The following is a 25,864-nucleotide window of genomic DNA, read 5'->3' as shown; positions in this document are numbered from 1 at the left end:
AAATAAACAGTAAAATTATCCACTCAGTTGCCTAATTTACTGTTTTTGCATCTACATCAGGGTTTTCCTGATGCTGTCTGTCCCGACCAAGATAATCAATTGGGTCAGCATGCGTTTCAGTTTACAAACAGGTTCAACGTGCAGCGATCAAAATATTGACAAGCACATTTGATTTCACGGAATAAAATCAAAAAAATTTTTTATCATGCCATACTTACTGTCAAAACAAAAAGAAAAAACATATGAGGACGCCGACAGAAGCTGCACATATCAGTTTCACCATCTCCGGGTTGCCGTGCTGCAGACGATCCTCTGGCTGGCCTTCATCTTCCTTTTAGTGAGTCAGTTATAATTACTAATCTTAATAAGGCATAAAGGATATTTAAGGTAACTTGCCACGTCTGATGTTAATTAATTTTCTTTTCCAGTGGGTACAGTAAATGATCAAATGACTGGATGCGATAGAGGAGCATTTTTCACATGAGCTTGTGAAATTGATTTCACAGGCGTGAAAGTGCGTCTGAAAAAGCTCTGCCACCTTTTTTTTTTTTCCCCCAACGACCATATCATGGCCCATGTATTGCAAGAGAGCCTTTCCTGAAGACCTAAGAGGCCGCGGTGTTACGTGATGGTGGGTGAGATTCATGACATAAGATGGGGGCTTCCCATTTAGGGCCTTAAAAACAAACAATAAAATCTTCATCTGAATTTAGACTGACTCAGACTGGAAGCCAGTGTAGAGAATCCAAGACCTCTGAAACGTGAGCAGTGCTTTTAGTTACTGTCAGTATTCCTGCTGCTGCATTTTGAATCACTTTCTTCTAGAAATGCATGGATGACTTTTTCAGGACCTCAGTGAGACGGTGAACATTTGAGTTGGGCAATAATCCTTAATTGGTAACAGCTGCTTTTGACTACAACCAAGCTTTTGGTGTGGGGTTTGAAATTGAAGGTACAGTAGTAGGTGACCTAACTTGGAGACTAGGAAACTGTGAGATTAAGAACGGCACCAAGGATGATAACCTTGGTTTTGTCTGAGTTTGGTTGCAGGAACTTACTGGTACTTGACATACAGCCTGTAATGTCTTCAATGCGGTCCAGCAGGAGCTGTATTATGAGATGTTGGTGGAAGATAGAGCCGTGTGTCATCAGCATAGAAGCAAAAACAGATGTTGGATCTTGGGAGCATATAAAAACAGAATAGTGGTCCTTGAATGGAGCCCTGAGGGACCCCATAAGAGACAAGCACAGAATATGTAGAAAACTGGCTTATGTGAAAATGATAACTGTATCAACAGAGACAACTGTAAAGACATAATACCTCTGTTTAATGACTTAAGTTGTTTCCAGGGTAACTCAGTCAAAAATGTATTACACATTGATAAAGCAAATAAGTCATTAATCACAATTTGGACACCAGCTGCAATTGCACTAAGTATTGTTTTTACATATTGTTCACATTTAATTTTTGCTGATTGCAAAACAGTGTTACTTTAGAAAAAGTGTTAACCATGAACAACTATTTTCACATTACCGGTATGTGTTTTTGTGTTTTTCTAACGTATCTACAATGAAATAATGATTAATCATAAGCAGGATATTGTTCAGGGGCTCATACCAAATAGGTGCACGTATGTTGTAGTAAATACTTTTTACGGAATGCACTAGAAATGGGATTTGTGAGGTCTTGTGGACCCTGGGTCGCGAGAACTTTGTGAGATTGCCTAATCTCAGCTAATCAGCTAATCAGAAGACACTTAAATGGCCTTTGCCTGCAGCAGAACGCTCTTGTTTTCCAGAACTATCACCCTTTGTATTTTTTTAATCTAAAATAATGAATGTCTTTTAAGGTTGTGCAGGGTACTGTGCTACTCTGGAATGTTTAAAGAGTAAGATGAAATGGCAGGAAGTTTGCAAATTGTGGCATCTTTAAATAAAGATAGTATTTAAAATATAAATGACTTTAAACTATCTAAAACAGTGGTCTTCAATCCTGGTCTACTGTCCTGCATGTTTTAGATGCTACCCTGCTTCAGCACACTGTGATACAAGGAGCTGTGTCAACAACAGGACTGTCCAGACCTTGATAACAAGCTAGAGGGCCAGGGTTGGTGACCACTGATCTAAAAGGTTTCTGGTTTGACTCCCAGCAGGAGTGTCTCCGTGTTGGGTTTGCATGTTCTTCCTGTACCCGCCTGGGTTTTCTCGGGTCACTCTGGCTTCCCTCCACAGTCCACATATATATTAGGTTCATTGATGACTCCAAACTGCCTGCAGGAATGGGTGTTACCATGTGAGTGTTAGCATGTGGCGTGTTTGTCCCTATGTGGCCCTGCCATGGGCTGGGGACTTGTTCAGGGTGTACCCTTGCCTTTTGCCCAAAGAGAGCTGGGATAGGCTCCAGCAGATCCCTGTAACCCTAAACTGGAATAAGCAAGTACAGATAATGAATGGGAGGATAAAACTACAATCACATTGTTAAAAAAGGGTAATGTTTTGTAGTTAATTGTTAATACCTCATGAGCCACGTTACATGATGTTTTTTAATTCGGAATTAATTATTCCGAATTAAATAATTCAGAATTAAACTATTTTCCTTCGAGTTTACATGGAAATAGTAATTCCGAATTGAAGTTTACATGGAAAACACATTTGATCGGCTTTATCCAATCCCGCTTAAGGTCAGGGGGTTGGGAAGGTTCTGATTGGATAGGGGGGCGGACGTCTTTACTTATTTACGTCTACCGGAAGAAAACAAACTTGCTCGATTAGCAACAACATGGAAGAGCACATTATTAGGATGGCTACAACTTTGAAAAGCTCACAATTTTTATGTTTTCTGCCATCTGTTCTTTTAATTATTTCCAGGTCCTCCAAGCTATTTATTAAATAAATGGTCTCTGCTCTTGACCACCTGCTGTCATCTTGAAACTTTGTTTGGAAAACAAGCCCAGCGCAGAATATAAGCGTCATGGCGACAGACGGGCGAGGGAACGAGCAGCGCAGAAAGACCGGAATTAATTTAAAGAGGAATGAGTTTATACATGATCGCGGAATTATTCTATTCAGATTTAAAATCAGAATAAACCAGCCATTTACTTCGGAATTAAGTTTAATTCGGAATGGCCATTTTCATTCGGAATTAGGTGTTTACATGGGCTGCGTCCGAAATTGCATACTTCCACCCTTATGAGTAGCAAGAACAGTATGTAAGATTTTTTAGTGCGTCTGAAGCATTAGTGCGTACACAATAGTATGCGATATCCATACTCATTCCGGAGAAATGTATTAGTATGGATTGATGGACACTAGCTAAGCAGAAACTTCCAACAATGCAATGCAGCGGCGTTTGGTTGCTAAGTGCTGCGCAGATACGTATATAATAAATATAATATTAAGTATAATATTATTGTATAATATTAATATTATTATATTCATATATAATAATATTATATAATGTCATCTTGTTTGGGCCAGGATAAACCGGAAAGAGCGGAGCGGTGCTGCTACTGCTGCTGTGACAGGAGTTGTTACCATGGTAACAACTCCCCCTCCCAATGGCAGGAAGTGCCGTGTGGCTCTGAGTAGTACGTCCCAATTAATGCATACTACTGATATTTACTCAAAGTGTGCCTAACTTAAGTATACATTGAGTATACTGTTTAGTATGGCATTTCAGACGCACCGATGGTAATTTTTACTCATATTAAATCGGATTTAATTTTTATTCTGAATTAAAGGGGAATTAAACTTCCCATGTAAACACGTTGATGGTGAACTTGTAATGTCAAGTCAGGACTTTCTCAATGTGTTCAATTTGTTATTTTCATTGTAAATAAAAATAGCCTTTTTTTTAACCCAGAAGAATACATTTACTTATATGCTCTGATATGCAGTTTTTGTTTTTTTTTGTAATATTAAAAAAGTCAATGCATGAATGCAATTATAATCTCCATTGTTTAGTTTTAGATTTATTAGAGATGTGGGTTAATTTCTAATTAATCATCCTGTGAACCATGTTATCTAATTACCTGTTACAAATGACCATGAAACGCGTTTATATAACTAATTATGCATTTGGACCATGAAACTACCACTGAATAGCTCATTTGTATTTCAAGGCTAATGAAAAAGTTGTAATTTCCGAGAGGAGACTGAACGCAGCAGCGGAGAGCGGGAGCGGGGCTGGGCGCGCTCCCGCGGCTCCTGCTGCGTGTGCCCGCCGGTAGGTGGAGGGGGCTGAGCTGCTGCTCTCTGACCCCAGCGGCCGCTCCGCTCACTGCACTCTCTCTCTGCCGCTCAACGCTGCCTGGCTCTCCCTCCTCCCAGGACCAGCCCTCCCGCTCTCCAAGAGGCTGCTGCTTCTCTTTCCGCAGGAGCCAGCCGAGGTCCCGCCGAGGTCCCGCCGGGTCGAAGGTTTCGCCCTGCCCGCCCCAGACCGCCTCTACACCGGGCTGCCTCTCCTCCGCTGCTCCGCCGCCGCCGCATGGACCCGCGGAGCTCCGCGTAGAGGGCGACCCCGACCCGCTCACCAAGCCCCGCCGTGAGAGGAGAGGACCGAGCCGCCAAGGTACAGCCGCCGCGGAGCCGCCTCTCCGCCGGCCGGGGGGAGGCGGGGACCGGAGCCCCGGGAGCACCGGGGCAGACACCGGGGCACAAACCCCTGACACAAAGCCGTCGGTGTGAAGGTGGAGGCGCGGGAGCGCGGCGCGGGGGCGCGCACCGCCTCCTGAGTGGGTCCATTATTTAAAGAGCAGAGTTCAGATCAGCACCTTGATCCTGGAGCTCTGCAGGCGGCGTGCATGTGCAGGAAGGGTCAGTCTGGTATATAGTATATGCATATATCTATACATATAGATATAGATATATACATATCTATATCATATATATATATATATATATATATAATATATAGTCTATGCACAGACTGCCCTGACTCTCTGTGCATGTGTGTGTGTGCAGCTACAGCGTGCTCAATAAAAATCCATTCCCAGCGCACGTTTAGCCGGCTAGGCTAGAGCTAGTGCAGCTACTGTATCCGGGAGGAGAGATAGAGACAGACCAGCAGGAGGAGGGTTGAGCTGCACACATGCACCCACAGCATGCAGGCACCGGCGCACACGCCGAGCAGGCTGCACGGCTGCACAGCCAAGCTCCCCGGTGTCTTCGGCCTACATTCACCAGGAAGAGAAGCTCATTTGCAGAAGTGCAGGCTGTTTTTATTATTTCCTCGTTTTTAGGAGCGTTGCAGGCGTCTGCTCCAACTTCTGCTTGATGGTTGTGCATCCATCCCGGGTTAAGGGGAATACATCTGAGTGAGTGTGCAGGGTGAAGTTTGGAGCTGCTCAGACTGGGTTTCTGCTTGTTTTATTGTAGGTATGAATGAAATCAGCCTCTTTTTTTCCTTGAATAAATTTCCCAGCATCACAGGAGAGCCACGCAGCTGACCCAGAAAACATCAATCAATGTGAAAATGGGGCAGTTTTCAGTTCAGATCAGGGTTTGTTTGTTTGTACTCAGCAACAGACCCCCCTCCTCACAAATCACAGCATCCCAGACTTTAACAATCACTTGAAGTGCATTGTGGTTGATTTCTACTCAAAACAGATGACAGACTTGTTTAATTGAGGGTTGTTTTTATTATTTATTTTTTGATTTCCGTCCCTGGCTGTGGCGTGCGGCTGCATCAGGGGGTCTGGTGTAAAACGCCCGTCAAAGCCGCAGCAGCCACTCGGCTACCGGTTAAGGAGGTCAGACAGGGAGGGAGGCTCCGGCTACGAGGACGGGGAGGCAGGGTGAGTGATGCCGAGCTGCCCTCGCCCTCCTCGCCCTGCAGCATCTCAGCAGCTCCTCCTGACATATTTTCAGAGGGTGCACGTCGTGCAAATGTGCCACAGCTTTTCGGCTGGAAGATTAATTGTTCCGAGTTCATTTCAGAATTGGAGCAGCAGGCGTGGAGTAAACAAGTCTGTTTGATTTTATTTTTTTTTATTTGTGTGTGTGTGTGTGTGTGTGTTAGGGCTGACTGTTGGGGGAAGCAGAGCTCTTTCATGTGTGCCTCGTGAAGAATTGCTTGTCTTGTTGAAGTCTTTGCAACAGTTCATCACCAGCTGAGTGATTTTTGCCTGCAGCCTCCAATTTTTTTATTTTTATTATTATTGTTATGCTTATTTAAAGTTTTCAGAGGTCATACTCACAGCATTTTTTTTTTTTTAACACCTGAACATATTACTTTGCAGAAATCCATCCAGAGTTACAGATGTCTTTAGTTTGTGAGGGAAAAGTTGCACGCAAACTTTTTTTTTTTTAATGATCTGAGAGGTTATTGTTAATTTATACTTTTGCATCTCTTGTCTACATGATGCAGTTTTTTTTTTCCGTGGATTTCTGTGTCTTTATAAAAACTCTGAAAGGCTTAATTTCATTTCATTTGACAGACGATGCGAGAGTGTTGGGTTTCGCTGACGTGTGTGTCTCCGTGTTCCCGTTGTTGCAGGCTGCACCGTCTTGAGTCGTGGTGACTCGGTCGGCTGGGTCGCCACCGCTGCCCCCCTGCCGCCGCTGGGAGACTTCTTGGGCTTTTCTGAGCGGCTCTGAAGGATGACCGCTGCACGGCTCGCTGCTGAATCCCGGTGAACGAACGGCGTCTCATGTCCAAGCGGTGGAAGGATGGCTCATGGCAAAGTGACCATCGCGGTGGACGAGTACAGCTCCAACCCCACACAGGCCTTCACGCATTACAACATCAACCAGAGCCGCTTCCAACCTCCGCACGTCCACATGTGAGTCCACGCTGATGCACGGGGGGGAAACTACACAGCTGACCTCAGCTGCACGCTCTTTTAGACGTAGCTTTCTTATATATAAAAATATAAATATATATATTCTAGCAGTGGCATGGCAGCATCTGTGTCCAACTGGACTCTCAGCAGTCTGACCAGCACTGATCCAGCTGGACCTCCTATGTTATTTTGTGCTTGTGTTCTCTCAGATGTAAGTTGCTTTGGATAAAAGCGTCTGCTAAATGACAGTAGTAGTAGCTGGTTCTTGTGTTCTGGTCCGGTTTCCTATCTAAGGTCCTGCCGTGTCGGGTGTTGTGTCTGCACCGCGGCGTTGTGTTTGCTTATCAGGCCGGTTTCTTTTGGCTTTCATGTGCTGGTGCTCCCGTTCTCATTAGTGGGTCAAGGCAGCGCGACCCCTCGACCTTTGTCACGCAGACACTCATCAGAGCGCCACGCCGCTTTCATCCATGCACAGATATGATCACGGATCCGCAACACGCCGCATGCTTTCTTTCAATTAGAGCGGTTTTGAGCCTTCACAAGTGTTTCCGCTGATTGTCTGTGGTGGTCTTCTGCATTTTTATAATTGCCGTTTGGCGTCAACCTGCGGCGGGGTCAGGAAGCGAGCTCTGTTTGTGTTTTCATCTTCGTTTCATCGTCTCTTCAGCTGAGCTTTGTCTGAGCCAGGCTCGTTGGATTTGATCGCCTTAGAAACACAATGTTTCTGGGAGAAAATACTTCAAGGTGGAGCGACTGATTGATCAGCTGTCCAGTCGATGGCGGCTCTGGGCCGACGCCTGAGGACGTCTGACAGATTAACAGAAAACAGCGTTTGAGGGCAGCTTTTCTTGGTGTATTTCCAGTGACGTACTTTTCCTGCAGATCCAGAGAAGTTTAATGGTTCTGACTTGTATTTCCTTCTGATCCTCAATAAAAAAAGAAAAGATTCAGTATTTATTTAAATCATATAAGCAACATATTTACACCAAAAACAGGTTCAGCAGATTAAAATGGAGCAGACTTGCAGTAATCTGATTACTTCCAGCAGATTCAGTCTTCACTAAGACCCCTTGATTAACCCATTAATTTATTTATTTAGATTTATTTATTTATTAATTATTCCCAAAACATGTCTTTAAAAAAGGGGCGGGGGGACGGCTTTGTCATATATACAGAATTTTATTTATGTATTTTTTTTAAATTAATATCCAAACTCTGTTTTGCTGCTTTTGTTTTAACTTTGTTAGACTTTAATGTTGAGTTTATACATCATTTTAATGTGCCAATACAAGCTGAGCGGTTAGTTATTATTGTAAGGAACAAAAAAAACAACAGGATCTGTCACAAATAATCAAAGCCAGGATTTAAAGATGAATCAAACAACTTGTGAAGCTCGTGTAGAGTTGTTCCTGCCTGTTGGTTTCTGCTGCTTTAAAGCGATGGTACGCTAGTTTACATGTTTAAGTTAACAGTCCAAACTGGTATCGATACGCAGCAATAACATCAAACAGTAAATGCAGATTTTCCGTTTTCAAGCATTTGAACAGAAAATTGTGGCGAAGCTCGAAGTTCAGTTTACAACTTTTTTATTTCCCGTCCGCTGTGCAAAAGTATCTTTATTTTTTTTATTCCGTTTTTCATTTTTTTGCAGACGTGTACTGGTACTTCTTGTTGCTCAGTTGCAGAAGCCAATAAAAATGAGCCTGAACTCTAATGGGACGAGCGCTGACGTCACACGTGAGGCGGCGTGACGATTATCCGGGCTGCCGTTTTTAACGTCCTAACAGCGCCAAAATGAGCCCAAGCAAATTTAGAGGCCCAATCTGGGAGAGAGACCTGGATAAACCAGATAAAAGAGGCGTTCTTGGGAAACCCCGACATAAACTGGAGCTCGGGGGAAGATTTGGACAACATTGTGAGAGTTCTGCAGACTGCAGGGCTGGAAAGTCTTTAAAAAACAGATAAAATCAGCTGTGCTGCGTCTCCTCTGGCAGCACTATTGTCTGGCTGTTTATGCCGTCCACCTGAAACACAAAGGTTCCCACAATTCAGTCTGTTACGCCTTCATGTAAACAGGCTGACTTCAGGGAGATGGAGCGGTGTGAACGGACACGCCGGCTCTGGCCTTCCTCTGGACTTGCAGGGGGCCGCGGCTCCGTGTTGCGATCCCTCGTCTCTGAGCAGCGCTGCCAGAGGCTCGGGTGCCAGATAGGAGACGACGTCACCTTTCAGCTTGTGCTATGTCAGTGCTTTTTTTTTATTTAACAGTTGACAGCGGCAGCTTTGAATCAAGCCAAATGTTTCAGTGTGAGTGGAGGCTGACGCCAGCCGAGCGCCGCGGGATTCAGCCGAGCGCGGCGGTTTGACGTTGGATGATCCCCTCTAAAGTTTTATATTTCTCTTCCTACAAGGCAAATAAAGCAGCACATTATTCTTTAGGCTCTAATTCCCAAAAGAAAAAAACGCCCTCAAAAATCTCCTTTTTTATTATTGCTATTATTATAATTATTTTTATTATTATTATTATTATTGTATCATTATATAGAAATAAACTTGCCCTGCCTAAAACAGACGAGCGAAGTGGAGAAAAACCCAGTGATCTTCATCTGGCCACGGTTTTGGTTTTATTGCGGATGAAATAAAAACAGATTACGGACGGTGTTACTTTAAGGTTGTGGCTGTGAAAATAGTCGCCGTTAAGAAAGGGATGTATTTAAACAGCAAGACAGAAGAAGCTTTAGTTGCACAGAACTGCTAAAGGAAACTTTAAAAGTCTGTAGTAAATGTGCAGAAATGTGGTTAAATCTTCCATAAACCTGCAACAAACAATCCCAGTGTTTACCTACTGAGTTATTGCAGAAGCATAGAGAACCGGCTCTCTCTGAGGTTTTATCAGGACCAGAGAGGCTCCGTCAGACTAGACTGTATAAGAAGAACTGGAGAAAACCGCTGTGATGTCACCGGTGATGCAAATGGGTCTGGACCACAGTTAGCTGCTTTAGCTGACTCAGTTCATGCTAATTTATGATGCCGATCAGTGTTGTCCAAACATCCCCATTTCAAACAGGGGGGGGGGTCTGTCAGAGCTTGAACGAGGATCAGCAGATGATCTGAGCTGTTCGGGGAACGGCGGCTGCTCCCAAGTCTCTAAATGTGGTCATTTATTATTATTTTTAAGTCGCCAAATAAATTAATACGCCGTCACATTTGTTCCTACCAAGGATTGTTTCCACTGGCAGACGAGTGAGTTTCCATCGAGCGCAACGGCGTCCCACACTCCCGTTTTATTTCCCTTGTACGGTTCCTGGCAGATGCGCACGTCGCAGTGACATCACCGATATCGGTGGTCGACGGTTGAACAGCAGGCTGTAATTTCTCCGCGGCAGAGAAACCCGGCTCAGTAAATCTCGGACTTCCTCGGGGCGCTCAAGTGGTCTGGTCGTGTCGGGTGGGGGGGTTATTTATGCTTTATTCCTGCTTCATTTATTCTGTACAGATAAATCGTCGTTGTCTTAGCTCATTTAAAAGAGTAGATCAAGTTCAGTTTTTGCACATTTCTCGGAAACATTTAATACGGAACCACATTTGTTTGCTGCCATCTGTTCAGTTCACGTTCTTTTGCACATTAGTGTGTGTGTGTGTGTGTATGTTTGTGTGTGTGTGTGTGTATACATACACATATGTACACACATATATATATATATATATATATATATATTTATAATTTTACTTTTTATGTTTTTTCCTATAATAATAATATTAATAATAATATGAAAATAGTAAAGGGAAAAAGACGTCTGTGCAGGGGTGCATGTCTGATGGCACATCTTTGCCCGTATCGTGCGTTCTCGCTGTGTTTCCTACTTTGATGGCGTTTTGGCGGTAAAGTCTAGTCGGACGTACCGGAGCTGCGGGGCCCCTCAGCAGATATGTGTTTGGATAAATACATTAGGCTGTTTCCTGGCCTCCACAGAGCCTGCAGTGTTTTACCCTGTCATTCTTAAACTCAGGCTGGGAACCCTGCACACACACACACACACACACACACACACACACACACACACACACACACACACACACACACACACACACACACACACACACACACACACACACACACACACACACACACACACACACACACACACACACACACACACTCGGCCCATCCCCCACCTACGTTTTAGTGCTTATAGAATACGAGCTCTGTTGGAGGAAAGTAAAGGCTTGTTTAGGTTTGGGAGATAATGATCCGACCCGCTCGTGGTTCCCCTCTGCATTTGCAGCATTTCGGACATAAATAAAACTGTCGTTTCTCTGGCGGCGGAGAGAAAAAGGTGATAGGGTTGCCCGCCTTTTGAAATATAATCCCTGCTCCAACGGTTTTTTGTGTGTGTTTTTCCTCCCCGTGAGACGGAATATTGAGATTCCTCAGATGGGGCACAGCGGCAGCTTTTGTGTAGCGCGGACGGTATCGGTCCCTGAACCGCAAACGAAAACATGCATGCCCAGCGCGCGCACACACACACACACACACTCGCACACGGTGGCAGAAGCGAGTGCTGTGGAACGTGACCCTGAAGTCAGTGGGCTTTCTTCGGACCGCGGGACGTCTCTGTCTGCAGCGAGCGACAGATTCAGCCCAGCTCTGTTTGTGTCTGGTTTATTTTTCTGCACCGTCTGTATTTTTTTTCCCTCCCTCTCTCTCTCTCTTACTCTCTTTCTTCGGCAGTGCTGGTGTCGCCTCGTGAAATGAAATGCTCAGCAACTTGGAGCATATGCTTCCAGTTGGGACACTAATGGCTTTGAGTCCAGCCGAGCGAGATTTGACCGAGACACGGGGACGAAGGCCCCGAGACGAGCGGGGAGCACTGAAACCGAAAGGACGCTCGAGTTTAAAGATCGCAGATGCATTTTAAAATGTCTCAAATCCTATTATGGACTACAGGAACAAAAAAAAAAAAAAAACTAGTTTGCAGCAGAGCACATCTGCAGCGTTATAACACAAGCGGTTGAGCTGAATTGTTATTAATATTTAATTTCTTCGGGGCGTGCTCCGTTAGTGTTTCCCCGCGGAGCTGAAATCTGAAAGTTGTGCATTTAACGCAGGCCGAGACATTAAGCTATAGGAGCCGTGTAAGCCACCGGCCTGCGGTGGATGGAAACTTTCATACATAAATATTTGAAAAGCACATATTTGACCATTAATTTAACCAGATTCATTTCTGAAACACAGTGTGGTGATGATGTTTTCTGGAAGTACGATGTGCTCATCTAACATTGGTACTTATAAAACCTGTATTTCTACAGAATGACCCAATAGTCAAAATGAAGTCCCTGCCACTTATGAATTCAATTATAAGAATGTTTCATACATTTCTGCTCGATTCTGGTGAAAAAAGAGAAAGAAAAAAGGTGGGGATCAGTACCAGCTGTGTGATCGGCACCAGCTGTGTGATTGGTACCGGTGAAGTATTAGTTTTCTGTGTGTGCCGGTGTGAGTTCTCAGGCTCGGTTCTGGTGATTCCCCTCAGCGGCTGTCAGGCGTTCTTGGTTTCCACTTTCATTTCATTTGCATTGTGCAACCAGTCTGGAAAAAGGCGAAACCTGCGGGAGACAGAAGCCGAGCGACTCGCCGCGGCACGTTGATGTAAGGCCGTAATCAGAATAATGTTGGGTCGTAAGGTTTAGTGGGAATGTTGGACTGTAAACAGCAAGTTTAAAGGATTTAAGTTGAGGATTTTCTGAAGCAAAATGTGAAGCTTTAGCTCCTCCCTCCGGTGAAGACACGCCCCCTTTTTATGTGCACAAGCAGAGCGCTTTCCCCTACTGGCGATTCCTGATTTTAGGGGGGCGTTGTGGGTTGTGTCGGCTATTCTTCAGGTGGAAGGGTGGAGGCTGGATCCCCAGCTCTGCCAGATATTGATCCCCACGTTCCCTCAGCACCGCTCACACGGCAACTCGCACCAGCTCCCTCGCGGGCTGCGTCTGCTTTACCTCCAGCGATCTCGGCACATGACGTGTCATCTGTGTCCGTCACGTTGATGTCGGTGCTGGTATTTTAAATGCGGTGGAGGCGATCTCTTCCTTCTCGGTAGCGTAGGCAGAGTTGCCAGTATGGGCAGAAATATGTGCCACTAGAAACTGAATTTGAATAATTTATATTTGAATTTGAATTGATCAACTTGAATAATTGCATTAAAAAACTGAATCTGAATCACATAATCTGAATTTGTATTGTTTAATTTGAATCATTGCATTGAAAAACTGAATCTACATTCAGTTCTCACAATTCAAATTCAGTTCTTGCAATTCAATTTCAACTTTACTGTGCCAGACATCCTGGTAACAGCAATCGAGTGCAGATACAAAGAACTCCTTTTCACATCTATTTTCTTTCAATGATATAAACGACTAATGGGAGCTAGATATTTCGAAACCTATTGTGTTTTCTCCATTCTGTGTAAAAAGTGTAGATTTATATTTTGCCGTTTTGTAGAAAAATGTCTGCTGAGGAGTGTGTGAAGATTTGCGGCAGTTCAGTTCAGTTTCTAGTGGCACATATTTCTGCCCATATGCCAGCAGCAAACAGGAGAGGGAGGGCATTAGTTACCCTCCCTTTTTAATATGTCTAGTTTGTCTAGTTTTTCCTTTTGAGGTTATCAGTAAAGTCATTCCCACTCCTTCCTGTGTCTGGTTGTGGGTGGGAATGCCACAGGACCAGGAGTCCTTGTATACGCTCTTGTGGTCAGATTAGCGTCATGTTTCTGGACCGTGGGACCTGCAGAAGAACCCACACAGAAACGCCATGGGTTTTCCACAGGTACTCCAGCCCCTAGTGTGACAATCTCAACCACAACAGTTCCTAGTTCCCCCTCGTTTGATATATCAATAGCACATTTTGCTCTATATAAAACAAACAAAATCTTTCACTCGTGACATTAGCTCATCACATTAATGTATAATGAGGTGACACACACACCACCTCCCAGTTTTCTAAAATAATCCACATTTAACAAACTCCCCCTCCTCCAGATGCCTTGTTAATTATTCCTGCCCTCTGAATAATTGAGCAGCTCGTAAGTATGAATCATTTAATAGTGGCTCCGCCAGCGTCCAGTCCTGGTTTTTATTAATGAACTCACATTTTGTTTTCGTGGCATAGTCCGCCGCATTTTCAGATGTGTTTTCAAGTCCGTCTCTGCACAGTGGCGGCAACTTTGACCGCCGAACTCAACCCGCCGTACACGGACGCGATAGATGAGTTTGTTTATGGGGGGGGTGGACGTTCAGCGCGTCGGATCACATGACGGGGACCCTTGTGTGGTGACGGGATAATAATTAGACAGGACTTTCCATCTCCGTGTTGGTGTTCGCAGCTGTTTCTTCACTCATGTGACTCCATTTTCAAGACAAAACGGACTGTGTCTCCTCCGGGGAGGGACCCCGCTCTATTTCTATCACGTTGTGGGAACAAGTTGAACCTTGTTTAAACAAACCTCTGGCCAGTGCTGGTGGTTTTCAGGGAGAAAATGCTCCTCGGGGCACCGAGGGCGATCGCAGAGCAGCACTTTAGCCGGCTTCGTGTTTTCCTCTTTGAACCTTTCTCTAATTAATTGATAAATGCTAAATGTTGTTAAAAACATGTATATTTGCTGTTTAGATTTCTAATCTCCTCCTTTAAAGGGGACGTACTTTGAGAAATACTGTTCTGTCCTTAAGTGTGAGGCTGCAGCATAAGATAAGTGGATCCCAGAATCATCAATCACGGCGTAACGCTGCGAAGGTCCCGGTACGGGCCGAGCCCGTCTCTGACCATCGCCGCGTACTGCCGTCATGTTAGCTGGAAGCCGGTGGATGTTAATCAGCCTGATTATCCTCTCTGATAACGTTGGCTGCTCCAGCGGCCGGTGGTTGGCACGGTTACCTCGCCGCCAGAAGGTCCCCGGTCCGGTCCTGGCTGTGAGAGGCCGGCTTGCTCTCCCCGTGCGTACCGGTCCTGATCAGGAAGGGCGTCCGGCTTCAAACGCCTCGCCAAGTCTGTGTGTGGGCTGCAGAGCGCCGTTGTGGCAACGGTCGAGACGTGATTAGTTTTATCTGTCCATCCATCCACGAACTCCCTCTTATCTGAGAGATCTGGTCTCCGGGGCAGCAGCCCGAGCAGCAGGGGTCAGACCTCCCTCCCCCCGCCCCACTAGTTCCTCTGGGGCCTCTTCTCCTCAGTGCAGGGCATGACTTACAGGAATCCTCCCGCTTGTACCAGTTTGACTTGTTTTGAGGAAACAGTGGCACTTTCTTTTTCACGGTTGTGAAAGCACGACTTTTTTTGATATACGGGTACGATCCTGCAGAAACGCCTTCCTCCTCCATCATCTCCGTCGTTCACACGTCGAGCTACACGTTGTGATGGCAAACACCCCCCTCGGAGCAGCAAAGACCGGTTTGACTGTGAACAGAGTTGTGTTTTTATACGATGCTCCGACTCTGAAAACGGGTGTGATCGATTATGTAAGCTTACCACTCGCTGGGGAAACATATTCGGTTGTCTGAATTAAATACCAAATGAACTACTCTGCATTAATACAATCACGTTGCTTTGGTCGCAGCCGCCAGTCTTTGTTCAGACTTGCAGGGTCACGTGACATAAACAGTGGACTTATCCGGCCTCACCGCCTTTATTGCCGCTCGTGTTCACACCATCCTGCGTTAGCTTTATCTTCTGAAGTCGGTTAAGTTGTAGCTGTCATTTCCCCCCTTCGCTGTTAATACAAACTGCAAAAACAGCCCTGCTACAAATAAGCCAAATTCCTAAATCTAGTTAAATTTACTATGAGCAAAAATATCTGCCAACGGAGTAAAACCACCAAAATAGTCTTACAGAAAACGGTCTTATTTTTTTCTTTCTTTTTAACTTTCTAAGAAATCAGTTTTTGCAGTGCAGGAGGAAAGGTTGTAGTTGGACCCGGGGTGGGAGATTATCAAAACATATCGATTTAATTATAAAAATGATTGGCTCGGGAAATGGTGTTAAATAAAGACATGGTATGAGTCTGGTGGAACGAGGCTGCGAACGCTGCGTTTCAAGGGCGACGCAAACTCGTATTATTGATCTCCTCTTCTTGAGGATCACTTTCTCGTTCCAATATTTCATCATGAATCACGCCAATGTTAGAGAAGGCCTCTGCATAGAGTCACAGGTTGGAACCGCTGGGGAAGGTGGAGGTTCAGATGCAGGTTCAGGGTTACCGGTCCTACTCTGAATGAGGGACAGGGACTCGAGCCACGCCCACGAATTTAGTTTTATTTCATCGTCAAACCCGAAGAGCGTGTTTTCAGGGTTGATCGCCGCTGGAGCGGAGCAACAGCCAGCCGCCATGTTGGACCCTCTGAGGGCTAAATGACTTTTCTACCATTTACTGTAAACATCTAATATAAAGAAGGTTTCATCTTAAAAAAAATTGAACCAAGATCAAGGTGATAATGAACTTTAAAGGTGACGCCAGCCAGCGTTTTGCGGCGTTCGTGACGCCCCGAGAGCTTCATGTCACCGCTGCCAGCACACACGGACCCCTGATCTCTCTCGTTTTTAGTCTTTCTGGTTTAGTTTTTTAGTAACAGGAGCCGCGGTCGGGCTTCAGCCCCGTCTGGAACAAAGAGCCAGTCCCCGTTGCGTGGACTTTAGTTCCCGTCGGCCTGCCGCCGCTTGCCGGCGGGAGCGGAGGGGCTCTTGTAACAGGAGAACCCTTGATTAAGTCCCCCGTCCACCCCTGACCTGCTGCTGGAGCCTGGCGGGACGGAGGTGCTGGAGCTGATGGCGGCGGCGGTCTGGGTTAAGCGATAGTTGACATTGGACAGGTCTCCCTCCTTTTTTTTTTTTTTCTTTTCTTTTTTCTGTCTTTAAGAGTAGCTTTTGATGTCTTTGAGATTTTGGCGCCTGGAGCCGGGCATAGCGGGGCACAATCCCCTGATGATGTCACTTCCTCTTCCAGATGAATCAAGTACAGCACGCCGAGCCTGCAGCTTCTCAAGATGACAAGTCCTTTGTTTATGCAGCTTAAAGAGCGTTCGGTTGGCTTTCACTGGTGACTGATTGCTGAAGTCACTTTTTTTCTCTTACATTCTTCTCTCGGCGGCAATTGTTGTGATTCGTGTCTAGTGGCCGTTTGTCTAAATCATTTTTTTTAATTCTGGTTGGAGACGCACCAACTGCTCGGCCGGTGGTTCCTCTGACGGCTCAGACAAGACGGCACTGAGAAAGTCGTTCATTTGCATCGGCGCAGGATAACGTACAGCCAGTGCGAGAGCGAATCAGAGCGCCTGTCATGCGTCCAGAAACGTAAAAAGCTTCTCCGGTATCGTGTCACCAGATGTCGTTAACCCGGTTTTCGTCCCACGCTCCACCAGCGTTGTAATTGGCTCTGAAACGGACGGCTGTTCGTCTGATGTCGGCTCGGTGTCCACGTTACGTGGGATCACTCGGTTTTTATTAGCGTTGCATCAAAAGTACAAGGATGACCCTTTATTTTAAGATCAAGGTTCCTGCTGTCCTTTGATGCACTTTGGTGTTCGGAGCCGAGTGAAAAAGATGAGGGCTGAGGGCCTTTAATCGTACCAGGGATTTATTGTAATTTCTTCTCATATTTGTAGTGACAAAGAAGAGGATGGGGGAGGGGGGGCTGTAAGCTTCTGCAGAACTGGAGAAAAAGTTCTTCATGGTCAACGTTTTTAATACGGTTGAACGTGCATTTTTGTACCAGTTCATTCAACTAAAATGCCTCAAAGGTTCAATGTTACCAAAATAAAAGCATGAAGGATCTCTATTCTGTGGTGAGAATAAAGGCTCGCCTGCATTCCTCGGTAGTTTTGGGCGCCATAGAAACGGCGTCTTAACTTTACCTCCAAATACCTTCATACCTGAAAACATCACTTTTGATTATTTTATGTATTTTTTAAGCGTGCTTTGTGAGTGTCCAGGTAAACACCACGGCGCTCCGGTTTGCTCTGCGGGGAGAGGGGGGGGGGTCGCCTCCGCAGCCTCTCTCCCATCAGCCCTGCAGCCAGGCTGACTGTCAGCAGCACAATTAAGGGCTGTGCCATAATGAAAGGGGCATTAGCAGAAGCAATTTATTTCCCAGCGCAGCGCCGGAAGGTTCCCCCGGCGCTGATATTCCAGCGCCGCCTTTGTGTGCCGCCACGGCCCGGACGGGGAGGACACACAAGCTGCAGGAATGGAGTAAAAGGAGAAGGGGGGAGGAAGGGGGGGGGCGCATCTATGCACAAGGCCATCTTTTAACACACTTGGAAATTAATTTAATAAAGAAAAAAAAAAGTATTTCTGTCGATTTGCTTTTTCCTGCGTTGGAATTCTGTAAATCTGCTTCAGCGTTGTCATTTTCTTTGTGCTTTTGTTCCATTTTCCCTGTCGGCTATTCTTGCTTGCGTGTTGGTGCATCCACCTTTGCCTTCGCTTGTGCACCAGCACCACCAGCAGCTGCAGCACCACCACCTGCAGCACTAACATCACCAGCACCACCAGCAGCTGCAGCACCACCACCTGCAGCACTAGCACCACCAGCATCACTAACATCACCAGCAGCAGCAGCAGCAGCAGCAACCCCCTCTCTGTTATTCCTGTGTTCATTCTGTTCCTCTGAAGTTTATTGAATTAGCGCAGACAGCTGAAACGCACCAGATAAGAGAGGCGCTCTGTGCTTCTCTGGGAGAAACGCTTTTGCAGCGTGGAAGTGAGTGCACGCGTGTGCGAGCGAGAGACTTCATAAAGAAGGAAGGGGGGCAGATGCAGAGGTTATGGACGGAGGAAATGGGGGGGGCGCAGTTTGTGTTCTGATGATTCTCATGAAGCGGCGATAACGACGGCGTGCGTCTTGTGAAAATGATTAACTGCTTTGACTCAGGTTCAGCTGTGATTGTTTTAAAATTTCCATTCCTCCAGCGTCCTCGCCACGTAAATGTCAGACTCAGTCAGGCTGATAAAAAGGGATGAAGCGCAGATGTGCGTTTACAGTCATCTCTGAGCCGGACTGTTCTTAGGTCCGATAATCAGATGGTTCAGTTTCCTGAGGCCGGTCACATCCTGAACTTAGGGTCACTACTCTTTACTCTGTTCAGTCCATCACAGAGAGGAACACAGTGGTGAAATCATTACATGATGATTCATGTATTTGGAAACCTTACAAGCAAGATTTTACCAGTTTATCTGTTATTAGAAACAGAAAAAAGCTTAAATAAACATTAAACGAGACCCTTCTTAACTAGAGAAGCATGTTCCTTCATCAAGGGCCGAAGCAGCTTATCGGGTTTGTTTTTTTTATTGTTGTTTTGCTAACAAACGTAACATGAGGGCGCCGTTGTTCAGATGTAGAGGCTGTGCTTCATCCAGCAAACGTGTTTTTGTGATCATGTCTGGAAAGTCCTTCAGCCGGTAATTAACTGACCCCTGTGACGTCGTCCGGAGCCAAAAACCTGCTCCACACACAGAAGGATCACATCCATGAAATGAAGCGTCCCAACGGTTTGCTGGATGTTAATTTTCCTGGACACGTTCAGCTGCTGGCAACAGTGAACTTGAGAGTGCAGTATTTTGTGAATTTGTCCTCCAGCGTGTGAAATGTGGGAATTAGTCATCTTACAAAGATAAATTCAGTTCAGCAGCTTCCTTCCGACCCTGGAGGTTTCAGGTGGCTGGCTCCTCCGCCGCTGATTGACAGGACAACTCCTTTAACAATGGAGGAACATGAGGGAGGAACACGAGGGAGGAACACGAGGGAGGGCTGAGGAGCAGCAGCTGGAGCCAGGTCCTTCAGCAGGAGGTGCAGCCAGATCCTTGTCTTCAAGTTGTCTCTCCAGGGTTTGTCTCAGCGGATCATCCGTTTCCATCTCATCCAGTCTTCTGCATCTTCCTCCGTCACACCAACCAAATGCATCCTTTTACACAACCTCCACATGTTCTCCTGCCTGAAGGCTCCACATCCACCTCCTGAAGCACCACCTTACACCTTAAAGTACCACCCTGTACCTCCCTACCCCCTAAAGTACCACCCTGTACCTCCCTACCCCCTAAAGTACCACCCTACCCCTTAAAGTACCACCCTGTACCTCCCTACCCCCTAAAGTACCACCCTACCCCTTAAAGTACCACCCTGTACCTCCCTACCCCCTAAAGTACCACCTTACACCTTAAAGTACCACCCTGTACCTCCCTACCCCCTAAAGTACCACCCTGTACCTCCCTACCCCCTAAAGTACCACCCTACCCCTTAAAGTACCACCCTGTACCTCCCTACCCCCTAAAGTACCACCCTACCCCTTAAAGTACCACCCTGTACCTCCCTACCCCCTAAAGTACCACCCTACCCCTTAAAGTACCACCCTGTACCTCCCTACCCCCTAAAGTACCACCTTACCCCTTAAAGTACCACTCTGTACCACCCTACCCCTTAAAGTATCACTCTGTACCACCCTACCCCCTAAAGTACCACCCTACCCCTTAAAGTACCACCCTGTACCTCCCTACCCCCTAAAGTACCACCCTACCCCTTAAAGTACCACCCTGTACCTCCCTACCCCCTAAAGTACCACCCTACCCCTTAAAGTACCACTCTGTACCACCCTACCCCTTAAAGTATCACCCTGTACCTCCCTACCCCCTAAAGTACCACCCTACCCCTTAAAGTACCACTCTGTACCTCCCTACCCCCTAAAGTACCACCCTGTACCTCCCTACCCCCTAAAGTACCACCCTACCCCTTAAAGTACCACTCTGTACCTCCCTACCCCCTAAAGTACCACCCTGTACCTCCCTACCCCCTAAAGTACCACCCTACCCTTTAAAGTACCACCCTGTACCTCCCTACCCCCTAAAGTACCACCCTACCCCTTAAAGTACCACTCTGTACCTCCCTACCCCCTAAAGTACCACCCTGTACCTCCCTACCCCCTAAAGTACCACCCTACCCTTTAAAGTACCACCCTGTACCTCCCTACCCCCTAAAGTACCACCCTACCCCTTAAAGTACCACTCTGTACCTCCCTACCCCCTAAAGTACCACCCTGTACCTCCCTACCCCCTAAAGTACCACCCTGTACCTCCCTACCCCCTAAAGTACCACCCTGTACCTCCCTACCCCCTAAAGTACCACCCTACCCCCTAAAGTACCACCCTGTACCTCCCTACCCCCTAAAGTACCACCCTGTACCTCCCTACCCCCTAAAGTACCACCCTACCCCTTAAAGTACCACTCTGTACCTCCCTACCCCCTAAAGTACCACCCTGTACCTCCCTACCCCCTAAAGTACCACCCTGTACCTCCCTACCCCCTAAAGTACCACCCTGTACCTCCCTACCCCCTAAAGTACCACCCTACCCCTTAAAGTACCACCCTGTACCTCCCTACCCCCTAAAGTACCACCCTACCCCTTAAAGTACCACCCTACACCTAAAATGTCACCGTACTTTCAAGGTACCATCGCACCCCTTAAAGTACCACCATGCACCTTCCTAACCTTCAAAGTACCACCCTACCCTTAAAGTACCACCCTGTACCTCCCTACCCCCTAAAGTACCACCCTGTACCACCCTACCCCCTAAAGTACCACCCTGTACCTCCCTACCCCATAAAGTACCACCCTGTACCTCCCTACCCCCTAAAGTACCACCCTACCCTTTAAAGTACCACCCTGTACCTCCCTACCCCCTAAAGTACCACCCTGTACCTCCCTACCCCCTAAAGTACCACCCTACCCCTTAAAGTACCACTCTGTACCTCCCTACCCCCTAAAGTACCACCCTGTACCTCCCTACCCCCTAAAGTACCACCCTGTACCTCCCTACCCCCTAAAGTACCACCCTGTACCTCCCTACCCCCTAAAGTACCACCCTACCCCTTAAAGTACCACCCTGTACCTCCCTACCCCCTAAAGTACCACCCTACCCCTTAAAGTACCACCCTACACCTAAAATGTCACCGTACTTTCAAGGTACCATCGCACCCCTTAAAGTACCACCATGCACCTTCCTAACCTTCAAAGTACCACCCTACCCTTAAAGTACCACCCTACCCTTTAAAGTACCACCCTGTACCTCCCTACCCCCTAAAGTACCACCCTACCCCTTAAAGTACCACTCTGTACCTCCCTACCCCCTAAAGTACCACCCTGTACCTCCCTACCCCCTAAAGTACCACCCTGTACCTCCCTACCCCCTAAAGTACCACCCTACCCTTTAAAGTACCACCCTGTACCTCCCTACCCCCTAAAGTACCACCCTACCCCTTAAAGTACCACTCTGTACCTCCCTACCCCCTAAAGTACCACCCTGTACCTCCCTACCCCCTAAAGTACCACCCTACCCCTTAAAGTACCACTCTGCACCTCCCTACCCGCTAAAGTACCACCCTACCCCTTAAAGTACCACTCTGTACCTCCCTACCCCCTAAAGTACCACCCTGTACCTCCCTACCCCCTAAAGTACCACCCTACCCCTTAAAGTACCACTCTGTACCTCCCTACCCCCTAAAGTACCACCCTGTACCACCCTACCCCCTAAAGTACCACTCTGTACCTCCCTACCCCCTAAAGTACCACCCTGTACCTCCCTACCCCCTAAAGTACCACCCTACCCCTTAAAGTACCACTCTGTACCTCCCTACCCCCTAAAGTACCACCCTGTACCACCCTACCCCCTAAAGTACCACCCTACACCTAAAATGTCACCCTACTTTCAAGGTACCATCGCACCCCTTAAAGTACCACCATGCACCTTCCTAACCTTCAAAGTACCACCCTACCCTTAAAGTACCACCCTACCCTTAAAGTACCACCCTACCCTTAAAGTACCACCCTACCCTTAAAGTACCACCCTACCCTTAAAGTACCACCCTACACCTCATCCCTGCTGCCATTCGTCATCACGTGCTGCCTCCAGACTAGAGCTCAGTTTTTGATGCAGATGCTGAATTTTTAGTAATTGGTGGACTTAATGGACAATTTAAGTTATGCTGATGGTTTAAATTTTTTTTTTTTTTTTTGCTGGTAGGGCGGGTTAGTCTTTGCTTCTTCCTCTCTCTATATGATTAGATGAAACCTTAAAATAACAAACCGTAAATACAATCTCATCCATCCATCCTTCATCTTTACTTCTATTCATCCCAATTTTTACATGAAAGGATGCAGAAATAAGCATTTATCAAGTAAAAAAGTGTAAATAACCATTAAACTTTACTACATAACATCATGAAGCGATCTGAGTAATCGACTCTGTGAACAGATATTTAAAACTTTACGCCCACCAGTAGTATTTTATGGATGCTCTTAGTGGATCCTCGTATTTCATTTTAAGGAACTTATTTATTAACTTATTTGTTTGGGCTTTTTTTGGACGGTTTTTGTCCAGAAATACTTGTTTCCACCAGGTTTTAGGCTAAAACAGCACGTGAACAGCTTCATTGTTGCCGTCCGCACTCAGTGTAGCAGCTGGAGACAAATGTAAAGCGGTTAAAATCATTTATGTCCGACTAGAGCGGTCATGTCCTCTCTGAGAGCTCTGTTTGTGGAGGGACGTTGTGCTTTATCCTGCCTCCGTGTAACGAGGCTGGAGGTTCTGCTTCACGCCGAGGACCTTTTGTATCAGTTCAATGTAGCCACGAAACGGTGCTGCAAAAGTTAATTGTGGCTTCGTCGTCCTTGTGTGAGGCAGACGGGAGAGACCGCCGCCCGCCACGACACCAAAACACCACAAACAACTCTTTGTTTAAGCAAAAAAACTAGAGGACGACCTACTTTACCTGCTGCACCGCAGCTGACCCCATCAAATGTCCCCTCTCCGCTTTATAAACCCCCCCACAACCCCGGGTAACACCTGGCGACAGTGATGAAATGAGCGGAGACGTCGACCGGGCCGCGGTGCGTTTTATCGCTGGACAGTTCAGAGGAGGGCGACCCCGTTGACCCCGTCAGCTCAGGTGAGAACAGGAGCTCTTAGCGCCCTCCGAACACTCAGGTCTGGATTTCTAGGTCTTTTAGATCAGACAAGTGGAGAGTTTGAGGCTCCTCGGGCCTCACACCCTTCTGGCCCGTTGTGGTTTGGTCTGACACAAAGCTGGCCTCAGCTCTTCCTGAAAATAGATAAAATAAAATACTCAAAGTTTGCATAAAAGCATTCCTCCGGGAGAAAGATGTTAATAAACGGGGTTGCGTGGCTTTATTTTGACTTTTCTTTTGTTTCCTCTCTATAATTTCAAAGTTAAACAGATGCTTTGATTTGTTTTGGTTTTCCCGTTTCTGCTCGAGTTGATGAAATACTTCTATAAAAGCTTCAGTGACACAAGTGTTTTTATTTTTGGACGATGTGAAGATTCGAGAGGTTTTGAGGGGGGGGAGTGAGTCTGAGAGCGGCGGAGACGAGTTAAGTGTGCCTCAGCCTGACCTCTGACCCTGTTTGCTCGTGCGTTTTTCTAAAAGGCCACGGAGCCAAGTTTCTCTTCCGACCGCCTTCAGAGAGAAACGACTCTGTCTCTCTGTCTCCCACAGCCGGAGTTTGACTAACGATAGCTATACTGCCAAATATTCACTCCAATTTTACACAGTTTTGCTTTATTTTCCTGTAAAATCTCCGCAGGCAAGTTTTTATACACACACACACACACACACACACACACACACACACACACACGTTTATTAATTTACTTCTTTTACATGAATACAGATGGAAATTTTGTTGAAGTGCATAACTTTGTAGTCTCTTGGGAATGACAACCTCAACTCTTGAAGCCCTTTTTTCCCCTCCCAAATAGAAGAAACACAAAAACTAAACAAATTAAGTGAGTTATTGGGAGCGGGGGTGTCTTTAGCTGCAGATGTGTCTTTTTAGGTAACAAGTACACAAACGGAGCAAGTAGGAACAAAAAAAAAAAAAAAGGACTGAGCCGTAGAGAAATGGAAGTGGTTAAGTTTGGAAGTGAGACGTTTTCCTTAAATGTCCGACACCGAGGTTTGTGGGGGGGTGGGTCCCCTCTGGAGGTAAATTTCTGCTGTGATATTTGCAGCGTACAGCTGTGGAGACGTTAAAGCCTGCAGGTTTTTCTGCGCTGAAAGATCACAGGCTCCCCTTCACGGAGCAGATACCTCTGCAGCCGCAGACCTCGGTTTTGTGTCAGCTCCGATGTCACGGCGGATTTCACAGTGTGCTCCTGCCCTCCCCGAGCGCATTAGCATTCCCCCCTCTCCCCGGCTCCTTCCCCTCCGCAGTCTTCCCTCTGATGTCACGCCGGAGCTCAGACATGTTAACACGAAACTTCATGCTAACACAGTTCAGTCGGCCGCCGGAGAATATTCTCTTACCTGCGGTGGGGGGGGGGCGACTCCTCGTCGTCCTGGTCGTCTCCGTTTGCAGCAGATCAGAGGCCTGCGCTGCCCCGCCGAACTGCTGAACTCCTGTATGCATTACTAATGAAGCTCTGCATGATTATACAGTCATACGTGAGCAGGAAAAACCACTCTGTGCGGTGTGTGTGTGTGTGTGTGTGTGTGTGTGTGTGCATGTGTGTGTGTGTGTGTGTGAGAGAGAGCGAGACCCATGCATTACCATCCTGAAGGGTTCTTGGCCTGAGCCCGCTATAACTGATAGCGGCTGCCGGTGTTTACTTACGTTCTGCGGGTGGATTAAATCTCCAAGGGAAGCAAAGAGATGGAGGTTGTTTTTCTGCTGGCTTTGTTTTAATATGTGTGTGTGTAATGTTTTTTTTTTTCTTCATTTCAAACACACACACGAGTGTGTTTGTGCCTGTCTCACTGTCCCTCGTGGTTCAGCCTTCATCGTTTCTCCATGACGAAAACTGTTGAATCCTGTAAAGCTGCATGGCGTCCAGGCACCGCCGAGCACCAAATCTAATCAGCAGCTGCACTGCAATGCATGCACCACTCTGCCGGTTTCCAGGAGTGCACGTGTGCGTGCGTGTACGTAGGAGCAGGGACTTATTTACTGCTCGCAGTCAATAGTAAATGCCATTATCTCCGTGGCTAGTTTTTCATTTTGCCCGCCGTGTTTGATATGTGGCGCAGGCCGT

The 25,864-nt window shown here is 46.6% G+C and overlaps 1 protein-coding gene across 2 annotated transcripts in view; it reads left to right on the top strand.

Moving 5' to 3' along the window:
• Positions 1-4,224: 4,224 nt before the first annotated feature.
• mpped2a (metallophosphoesterase domain containing 2a) overlaps positions 4,225-25,864 on the top strand; it is a 77,231-nt gene continuing 55,591 nt past the window's right edge. Inside the window, exons 1-2 of one of the 2 annotated variants that reach the window (XM_061737907.1) lie at positions 4,225-4,570; positions 6,497-6,782. In XM_061737907.1, the coding sequence (XP_061593891.1) occupies positions 6,670-6,782 (113 nt within the window). In that variant the 5' untranslated portion in view covers positions 4,225-4,570; positions 6,497-6,669. Of the gene's footprint in view, positions 4,571-5,175; positions 5,316-6,496; positions 6,783-25,864 lie in introns of those variants that run through there. The other variant, XM_061737917.1, reaches the window with a different exon arrangement.

This window comes from Cololabis saira, chromosome 2 (genome assembly GCF_033807715.1).
Source record: "Cololabis saira isolate AMF1-May2022 chromosome 2, fColSai1.1, whole genome shotgun sequence".
NCBI classification, from domain to species: domain Eukaryota; kingdom Metazoa; phylum Chordata; class Actinopteri; order Beloniformes; family Belonidae; genus Cololabis; species Cololabis saira.
This window is presented reverse-complemented; position numbering and strand designations above follow the sequence as displayed.